Source organism: Neolamprologus multifasciatus, chromosome 4 (genome assembly GCF_963576455.1).
Source record: "Neolamprologus multifasciatus chromosome 4, fNeoMul1.2, whole genome shotgun sequence".
NCBI classification, from domain to species: Eukaryota; Metazoa; Chordata; class Actinopteri; order Cichliformes; family Cichlidae; genus Neolamprologus; species Neolamprologus multifasciatus.
Window position 1 is genome coordinate 4,621,279 of NC_140442.1, and position 10,091 is coordinate 4,631,369.

The window sequence follows — 10,091 nt, forward strand, 5'->3', positions numbered from 1 at the left end:
TAGAAAAGAAAGCTGTGTAACAGAGGAATAAAACACAAATACATTAAAATTGTACTAGAGTAAATGCATTAGGTTAGGTGGTGGTGTTGGGCATCGTAACATCGCTCCAGTCCAATGGAGGTCCAGCCATACGTGCATTTCAGAGGCAGCCCTGCTGTTACATTGATCACTACAGTATAATTGTGCAGTGCTGCAGACAGAACAGCTGGAGAGAGGAGGGTGACACCGGAGAGTTAACCCACCTCAATTAGGCTAGTAAATGTCAAGTTAGCCTAACTGTTGTGACCAGGCTCACGGAAACTCAGCATTCTGTGTCTTTAAAAATTGGTCACGCATAAAAGTTTTCAGTCGGGGAAACAGTTGCCAAAAATTTTATGTGGGCTTGAGTTGGCGTGAAGCAACGTGCCAGTGCAGTCGTCTGGATAGTTTGTGGAAAACAATGCACCTTTATGCCACGGTGAAATCTGCCACCGAGTCAGGTCACTTATGATACTTGATGCTACTTATTGTTTAACAATAGGAAAAAACTGATGTATGATAGAATAATAGTTTTATATTTAAAGCCTGACATATGTTGGATTTTAATCTTTCTAAATTTGGCACCCCTCATGGAAAAAAACTCACATCGGTCTAAAATGTAAATACACTTTCATCACAGCACCACACACACACACACACACACACATATTTTGTGTATTGATTAAATTAAAATGAGCACTTCTCCAATTTAAAAAAATGAACTGGCACTCATGGTAATACAGCACAAAGTGGTTTTATTCCTGGCTGTCTACTTGGCCCCTCAGCCGTTTTAATTAAACCAAGTAGACTGCAGACCGGAGTTTGAAGCATGCAGCAGGATAGAGCCGAGAAACTGAGCCGATCCTCTCAGTGATGGGAGCTCTCGTAGCCGTCAGGCAGAGGGTTGGTGTGCGGGTTGTGGAACAGACTGTGGTTTCCATCTCCCCAGGGAAATTTCTGGAAGGGGACATATAGTATTTTGGAGAAAATGATATTGAAAGAGTGAGCATTTATAGTTATAAATGGTTGTTAATTAATGCATTAACCAGAGACTCACCTTGGTGCGGATACGCAGGTGAGGATATGGCACAAATTCGTGCTGTTCATGTGAGTGCGCCTGGGCCTTCATGTAAGCATTGGCTATGCAGACACTAACCCCAGGAAAGGCCAAGACGATGGTCAGTATCTTCCAGGTCTTTGCTGTCCGAAACAACAGAAATACACAAGTGAAGCACTCGTTAAAGCACGAGGAATAAATCACAGGACCTGCCTCACTATTGGTCAGTTTGTGATTATTTGCCAGAGCAAGGATAGCTGCCAGCTCTGCAGACATTTCAGTTAATGTTCAACTAAAAAGTAAATGTGCCTTAGTTTTGATCTCTAATGGGGAGGCTTAAAATTTGGAGGCTTTGAACCATTATGGTATTTAGTTATAAAGGACAGGCTGACCTCCTCCTTCATTGCCTGAATGTGACGCAGCAGCAAGCACCCGGCGAGCGGCTAAGGTGGCCGACATCTGAACAGGTGGAATGAGAGAAAACAAAGTTTAATAGCAGCTGTAGATATAAATAATGCACGTTTTACACCAGAGTGCATGTAGAAACAGACAGAATCTGACTATTGGAATTTTATGTGCAATATAAAAAGTAAAATGAAGCAACATTTAATTATTTTAATTTTAAGAAGAAATTAAAGATCAGCTGAAAAGAACATGCAGTGATAAGGTTGTTTAAACCACGTGTGTCATGTGCTTTAGTACCAAACAAAGTAGCTACAAAGCAGGTTTGAGCAAAGGCCTACCACTGCTGGTGTATGTCCAGACTTTTGACAGCCCCTTTTCAGTTAAAATACAGTAAAATCTGGTAAAAACTTACTGTTCCTCAGGTAGATGGTGCTCAGTATTCGTTATTGTCCTCTTATTTTTATATCAAACCAGTTCTTTCTCCTCCCCGTTTGTCCTTCAGTCTGTCCTAAGCTGAACTCTTTGTCAGACTCCTCCCCATTTCAGCCTGACACCGGGCCAAGAAACATTTATATTTGGTCAAGTGCAAAGGCGGGCTGATATACATGACGAAGGGGATAGGAAGGAGGTGCTGCAGAGCACATTCAGCCTGCATGAGAAGGGCTCAGGGTTTTTAGATATAAACAGTGTGTTTGCTTTCATATGTAGTTTCATTCGGAGCATAGCGGTGAAAGTGAGAGAGACACTGGTTCATCTGTGGGTCGAAGGTTCAAAATAGTCTGGAGTTTATTTACACTTAGCATTATATTCACATCCTCATTCTCCACAGAGATGAACACTGAAGTGAAATACTGTTGTGGTCAGCAGTTTACATACATCGTGCACATGCATGGTGATTTTGGACTTTTAATGATGAGTTGACATCTGCAGACATCTTTAAAAACAGGACTCAGGTGCACACATTTTAATTTATCTGTGTATTTACAGTGCTGTGAAAAAGTATTTGCCCCTTTCCTGATTTCTTTAAAAAAGTGGTTTTAAAATGATGATTTAATCTTTTAAGAGAAGAAAGACATCCAAACCTGTCCCTAAACCTAATAACTGGTTGTGTCACCGGTGCCTGCATGAACTGCAATCAAATGTTTGGGTTTTCTAACATGAACGGTGTGTTTAAGGTCATGCAAAAGCATCTCAATCAGTCTGGACTTTGACTAGGCCACTCCATTTTATTTCTTTTTTTAAAGCCACGCTTTCTTCAAATCTCTGTCCTACGTTCTCCTTCAGAATTTTCTGGTAAAGAGCAGAATTCATGGTTCCAGCAATTACAGCAGACGTCCAGGTCCTAAAACGGCAAAGCAGCCCGAGACCATCACGCTGCACGACCACGTTTGAGTGTTGGTCTGAAGTTCTTTTTATGAACCTCGCGATAAGTTCAGTTTTTTTTGGTCAGCAGTGGTTTTCTACTTGGAAATCTCCATTATTGCCCTTCCTATTATTGAATCCTGAACTCTGACTTTAACAGGTGAGGCTTTAGTCAAGTGAGGCTTGCAGCTCCTTTTGTGACCCGGGTTATCTTAGTCTAATATAAATTTTAATATTAGACTAAGATGATGATCTGAAACATCTAAACAAATATGCAAAAACGAAGAAATCTGATTCAGAAGGGAGGCAAATAAATTCCTGTGGCACTGTAGATGCTACTGTTGTCAAGCCATGAACACTCTTCTTAATGCATGGAAAGTCTAAGATCCTGAGACTCTGAGCATTAGAAACAGGGGATTAGTGGAGGATTAGCTAGCGTCAGAGTCACAGTCCAGGATAAAAACACAAAACATCCAGGAGTACATCAAGAAGATGGCAGATTAGCTTCTCCAAGAGTGCCTCAGGCAGCAGTGATGATGAATAAGAGAAGATCCTGTCATGTATGACCAAGCATGCATGGGATGTACCATCAACAGACAGGAAGTGGTTAGAAAAGGCCTGCTTAATGTGCAACAGAGAGGCTCTGAGCACCAGATCCACAGAGGCAGGACTAAGAACATGAGAGGGAGCTTTTATTTACTTATGTAATTCTAGTCTTTTGGTACCTCAGACTGAGGTGTGCATCTTTTTGATAGACTCGAGGAAGCAGCAGAAATATCATCCTAAATCCAAATGTACGCACACCAGGTCATAGATGCAGTTTAATTTTGGCTGTAATCTACTTGTAAAACCCTTCATTAATGTGTTAGGTCTTAATTGACTCGTCAGAACTTAAGCATTAAAGGTCAAGAATTGTCATTAGGAGTTGCTGATGAAACTTCCAGAGCTTAATAAATCCTCAGAGTCTTCAAATCTTGCCATAACAAAGGACGACCATTGAGTTGAGGCTCAGATTGAAGATCTGTTAATGAAGCTAATTAATGCCTTCAAAAGTAGGCTATAAAAAGACATTAAGGTGCTTTCACTCTGTAATTTCCGCCGTCCAGAATGTCATTAAGAAATGCAGTCAAAGACGAACTGTGGAAGTCAAGACAAGATCTTAATGATGAAGAGAACTTTGAGATAAAACTGCACGTTTGCTGAAAAGAAAAGCAAAAGCCCCAAACTGCTGCAAGCCTGGTGTAGCATCTCACGTCAGTGGTGGCACACGTTTCCACTCATGATTACAGTGGGTCCATGTGAGAAAGTCAGTAATAGAAAACTTTACCTGTGACATCATGACAAAGGTCAGCTCTAGTCCTCAAGTAAACTTCTTGATGAGTGGATAAATAACGTTTAAATCAAAGTTCCTGGCCACAGTTAGAAGCATTTGATGGAAAAGCTGCGAGATGTTTGGCAGTCAGTGCACAGAAAAAGAGCAGACTGTCCAGCAGATGGGGTAGTGCTGCTGTGAAAAGCAAACTGTCCTTAAACGCTCCTTTAGGCCTCCTGTGCTGTTGCTCTGTGATGTTATATACTTTCATTTCTGCACTGAACGCTACTTCCTCCCTCTGAAAGTTCAGCAGTTTCATTAGAGTTCATTAGACTGCTGCAAGTTTTGTCATATGTATCGATTTTGGTTGATTTACTGCACACAGCTTGGATGCCGAATGGTGTTAACCGAGTCTGTTTTACACCTGTGTCGGGTCATAAATCATATTTTTTAAAAACTTTTTAAACATTAAAAATATCTCCATAAAAAGGTAGTGTCTCCACTTTGAGTTCTCCCCTCCATGAGTGTTAATTTGCGATTTTCACGCTCAGTAATGGCTTTGTCATCTCTGTTTGGACGGCTTCAGGCTGCAGAGCAAACAGCAGCGAGAGCCAACGGTGATGTCAGCCAGACATGCAAGCATCCTGTCTGAACGTCTAGCACTTGTGTTATTTTGGGCAGAGGTTAGGCGCCATGTCTCTGCACACACTGAGGTTTGCATGTGCTGCAGCTGTGCTGAAGTTAAACCGGCCAAAACTGCAGTTATTTCAATCGCCCACTGACCTATCAAAGCTCTGCGTTGATAAGTATCTGTAAACAGGCATTCAAATCGAAACAAAATGTATTCGGTATAGAAGTTCACGATTCATATGAGTCTACTGTTGCAGAACTTTAGACGCTCCAAAAGTGTTAAATCAGATTTAACAAATTAAACTAAAATATTACATATATTACATTGTTTTTGGTGTTATCCCCTTTTTTGTTATGCAAAGAAACTGCAGTTTAGCATTTGTAGTAACTGTCTCTCAGTTCTGCACATCGGCTTGGAGGAGCTGTTGTGGCCTTGATGCCGCAAAACATGCCCTAACACCACAATGTGCCATAGAAATAGAAACCGAGCTTATCAGCATTACACTTCATATTTAAAATAAAAACATCTAGTTAGTCTCATCCAAACATGTTCAGACAGCTGCCTCGTCTGTCTGTCTGATCTCTAGCAAACTCACTTTCACTTTCAGTGTGTGTGTGTGTGTGTGTGTGTGTCCACGTTCCGGTCCAGACAACCTTCAGCAACAATGAAACAATTAAAGGTTACAATATTTTTTAAATAATTTTTTTTCTCATCCTGTGCAACTGTTATTTATTCACGTGGGCAGAGTTTAGTTCATATTAAAAAACCCTCTCGGTTTTCACACTTTTTCTGCAGCTCTACTGTACTTTACTGCTTTAGATCCATGGAGGTGGCACCAAGGAATATGAGATCAGTTTCTTGGCTGGTCCGTTTACTTTGATCTCAAATGCATCACAAAAACAACACAAAACCCAGGGAGCGTGGCAGTTTGGCAGATTTAATTTGCTTTTTGTGATGTTCGTTATTATGAATCACACTGCCTTACGTGGCTGTTCGTTTATGTTTTCCTCTAGTGCCATCATAAGGTTGATAACTTCAAAGAAATAATAATCCCATTAGTCTAAGCTGCACTACTGCGATACTGAGCATGGTCAAAATTACTCCTGCTTAGCAGCGCTGTGTCTAAATTCTCACTATCTGAGCTAAGTGTCTCTCCAGCATTGAACACAGCACCTTTGTCTGTAGGCAGGATGAAGGACAGCTGCACGCAGATTGAACTGATTCAACAGGTTTTCTGCACAAGCTTCAGGAACAGCACCTTTCAGTAGTGTGTGTGGAGGCAGCCAGAGGAAACACTGCAGACTAAACACGTGTAAATAAAAATATGGGCAAACATCGCTGAGGTGATAGTCTTGTAATTAGTCTCATTCCACTTATACTTGTTTTGCATTTACAGAACAAATGGTTTAAAACATCCATCAAACTGTTCTGCAAATTAAAAAAAAAAGGAACCTCAGGTGCTTCGACCCTTCCCGACATCCCTTAACACCCACACAGCTGAGTCTGTGGATATTTCCTGCCAAGTGAAAGACAACGGTGGATTGTATGCAATGCAATAAGTGTGTGAGATGTTGGACAGAAGCGAAGAGAACCTCCGCCAGCCTGTCTCACATGCGTTCACATGAGAACAGCTCACACCTAAGCGCTTTGTTGAATTAAGAACTTCAAGGCTACGGTTTCTGTCATTAAGCAAACCAAATCAGGATTACAAATCATTTTGGAATGGCAGTTTTTACCTTTGATTATCTTTATATTGAAAGTATAGAGAAATAATTACTTAAAATAGGAAGTAAGAGATGGAAATGGACCGAATGCTATCGGGTGGGGTACACTCTGGACATGTCGCTAGACTGTCACGTGGCTAACCATTCACACTTGTATTCACACCTATGGGCAATTTAGAATCACCAACTAGCCTAACCCTACTAACTGCATGTCTTTGGACTGTGGGATGTAGTTGGAGTAGCCAGAGAAAACCCACACAGAGATTGGGAGAAATCCACACAGAAAGCCTCTGAGCAGATGGTGGTGCAGAGCTTCTGCTGTGAGGCAACGGAGCTAACCACGGTGCCACTGTGCTGCCCCTTAAGTAGTAGCGGAACAAGTACATACATATACAGTACTGTGCAAACGTTTTAGGGAGGTGAGAAAAATGCTGTAAACAAAAAATGCTTTCAAAAATGGAAGTGTTAATCATTTGTTTTCATCAATCAACACAATGCAGTGAACGTAGCTACACTTACACAGTTTTTGAAGGAACTCGGCTGGTAGGTTGTTCCAAATATCTTGGAGAGTTAACCACAGATCTTCTGTGGATGTAGGCTTCCTCACATACTTCTGTCTCTTTGTGCAATTCCCAGACGCACTCGATGATGTTGAGATCAGGGCTCTGTGTGGGCCGCACCATCACTTCCAGTACTTTTTGTTCTTCTTTATGCTGAAGATGGTTCTAAATGACTTTGGCTGTGTGGTTGGGGTCATTGTTTCTGCTGCAGAATACATTTGGGCCAGTAAACAATCATTTATATTTCTAAGAGCATTCCTTGTTTACTGCATTTTTTCCCACACCTGCCTAAAACTTTTGCACAGTACTGTACATATACAATCCATTATAAGTGAAACAGTAAGAGAAATCTGCAGGTGCATAGTTTGCTTATTTGGCATTGATTGGGTTTATTCGGTAGTGACACAGCTAGAGAGAAAGCATCTGCTTCTTCACAGACAAAAGTCTGTTAAACTTCCTCTTTTCTTTTCTTTTCTTTTCTTTTCTTTTCTTTTCTTTGCCCCTGCGACTGAGGATAATGTGTCTTGGTGAACTGGAAATAAAAGAAATAAAATAAAAAATTGACAATGGCTCAATAAACCTTCTCCAGTCTGAAAACTCCTGAAGCAGATCTTTCATCGTTGCCCTGATTTTAATGAAACGCAGCGGATTATCTGTTTCCATCTCTTGCTGTCGTTTGCATTTTTCGGTGTCGCTCCGACCGCCCGCACGCTTCCTCTCATCACGTCTGCATTTTGTTTCCCTCTTGCCTCGCAGCTCCATCTTTGCCATCCTTCTCCCAGTGCACCCAGTATCTCTCACCTGCACATGTCCATGCCTACTCTGTCTCACCTCTCTTACTTTATCCCTGAACTGTCCAGCCTGAGCTAGCCCTTTGAGGTACTCATTCCTAATCCTTTCTATTCTTGTTGCTCCCAATGCAACTCTAAGCATCCTTGCATTTAATTAAAACTGAAGGCTCAGATTTGAGAGTCCCAATTTAAGGATGGGTGACTTGCTTTCAGTGTGTTGCCACTGTTTAGTATTGTCCCAATCTCTGGTTGTGCAGTCTTCTCCTTGGGGCTTTAGATAGAAAAATACATGCAAGGCTTTTGTTTTGTTTTTTTGTGTGAAACTTGCTCATTGTCATGAGTCAACCAGTGCATACAGAGTCATGCAATTTTAGTATGTTTTCATATTTTAATTGCAACTTTTATCAGTACCTAATACCGTTGCCTTTTACAGTGCAAAGTACCAGAGTAGAGTCTAGTATGAGCTAATCTGCTGAGGGGAAACAGTTCAACCTTTCTCTTATGGGATGAATATGAGTGGGACAGGACTGCAGAGTGACTGGGTGCAGACACTTGAGCAAACCGTGAGAAGCCAGATTTGACCATCAGTATTGCCCCACCATGACCGAGACGGGAGGGGATTCAGAGTGACGCGAGCGGTGTTTCTCCACAGTGGAAACTTCCATATAACACCCATCACATCAGCAGCGCCCATGTGGACAGAATGAGTGGAAGGAAAGTTCTGTGTGTCTATTATCTGCTGTATGGATGTTTTCCTACAGTCTGACATAACACGCACACTTATGTGCCACTCAGGATTTACTGTATGAGACTTGTTCAAGGTGTTTTTGTTTTAAATTTCATCTGCAAGTGGAAATGTTCAATGCTACTGAACACTGAAGTTGTTCACAGAACTCTGGGCAGCCCTACGTAGCAGTCAGCAAGTGTGAGCAGCTTTGCAAAAGCAGAAGCTGTGGCATTTTACTGGTATTGAGCATTCAAGCGTGCATTAACACAATGCAACAGTCTTCCCAGGAGTGGTTTTCTCCAGCAAATTCACCCCAAAGCCAGACCATGCAAAGCTAATAGAAGCACCAAAAATCCTAAGAGCTCAATTTCAGCCTCTGCAAGGCCTCAGTTAGCATGTTGAATGTTAAAGTTCCTCACTGTACTTTGAGTAAAAGCCTGAACAAGTGTGGCTTGTTTTAGAAGGATTGCCAGGAGAAAACCTGTTCTCTCAAAAAAGAAGACGATAGCACGGCTTAGGTTTGCAAAGCTGCATCTGAAAAAAACCACAAGACTTTTGGAATAATGTTCTTTATGCAGATGAGACCAAACTGAAGATATTTGGCTACATTTTTAGAAACACAGCAAATAATCAAAGTACCTCAACTAAACTAAAGCTTGGACCAAACTGGGTGATGCTACAGGACAATAATCCTAAACAAAGCAGAAAATCTTCAAGCAAATGTTTTTGAACTATAACAAGAATCAAGGTGCAACAATGGCCGAAGCAAAAATAATTGCCTATAAACTAATGAACTAAGCAACATTGTAAAGAAGAGTGGGCAAAAATTCCTCCACATCCATCTGAGAGACTGATGAAGTCATACAGTGAACAATTACTAAATTATCACTGATAAAGTTTGTTCTACAAGCTACTGAATTATGGGTTGCACTCAGTTTTTCAAAGGACTGCACAGAGCCATGTAAAAACTTTCTTTTGCTTGTTGTTACGTTGAATATAACCAGGATATATATGTAGAACTAAAGCATGCCAATAATGAAACTAGGATCCTTATGGTGATGCATTATAGCCTGCAAACTATTTAATACATAATACATACGTTTCATTCCATATAGTCAAATTTCATTTAACATTTTCAAACAAAAACAGTTCCTAAACTGATATATCATCAGGTTTCCAGAAATGTTCACAACTTTCTTTCACAAACAGTTATTTTGAAAAATTCTGGGAGCTCAATTTTATGATAGACTCCCTGATTAAATACTGTTGGTGTATGTAACATCTTCAAAAGACACACACACAAAAAATAAATTGTGAGAGGTTTCAGCGCTCCACAAGCACTGACTGAACTTTTAGCTGAAACACCTTCCCTAAAAACCAGCACCAGTACAGTCACTCGGCAGGTCTTTGTGTTCTTCTCTTTATGCTACATGGAGCTTAACACTAATATTAAGCCCCCCTGGAGGTGGCCCACAGTGCTTCACAAGCTGGATGAAGACGAGCA

General features: G+C 41.0%; 1 protein-coding gene and 1 long non-coding RNA gene across 2 annotated transcripts in view; both read right to left on the reverse strand.

Moving 5' to 3' along the window:
- Window positions 1–10,091, reverse strand: part of LOC146519543 (uncharacterized) — a 167,420-nt gene that overhangs the window by 914 nt on the left and 156,415 nt on the right. The gene's annotated exons all lie outside the window — the stretch shown is intronic.
- On the reverse strand, window positions 757–2,036 carry cox6a2 (cytochrome c oxidase subunit 6A2). The gene is made up of 4 exons (XM_085157673.1): window positions 1,893–2,036; window positions 1,468–1,534; window positions 1,076–1,218; window positions 757–975 (listed from the first exon to the last, which is right to left on the reverse strand). Exons 2-4 carry the CDS (start codon window positions 1,532–1,534, stop codon window positions 886–888), a joined length of 300 nt encoding a protein of 99 aa, XP_085013799.1. The 5' UTR covers window positions 1,893–2,036; the 3' UTR covers window positions 757–885.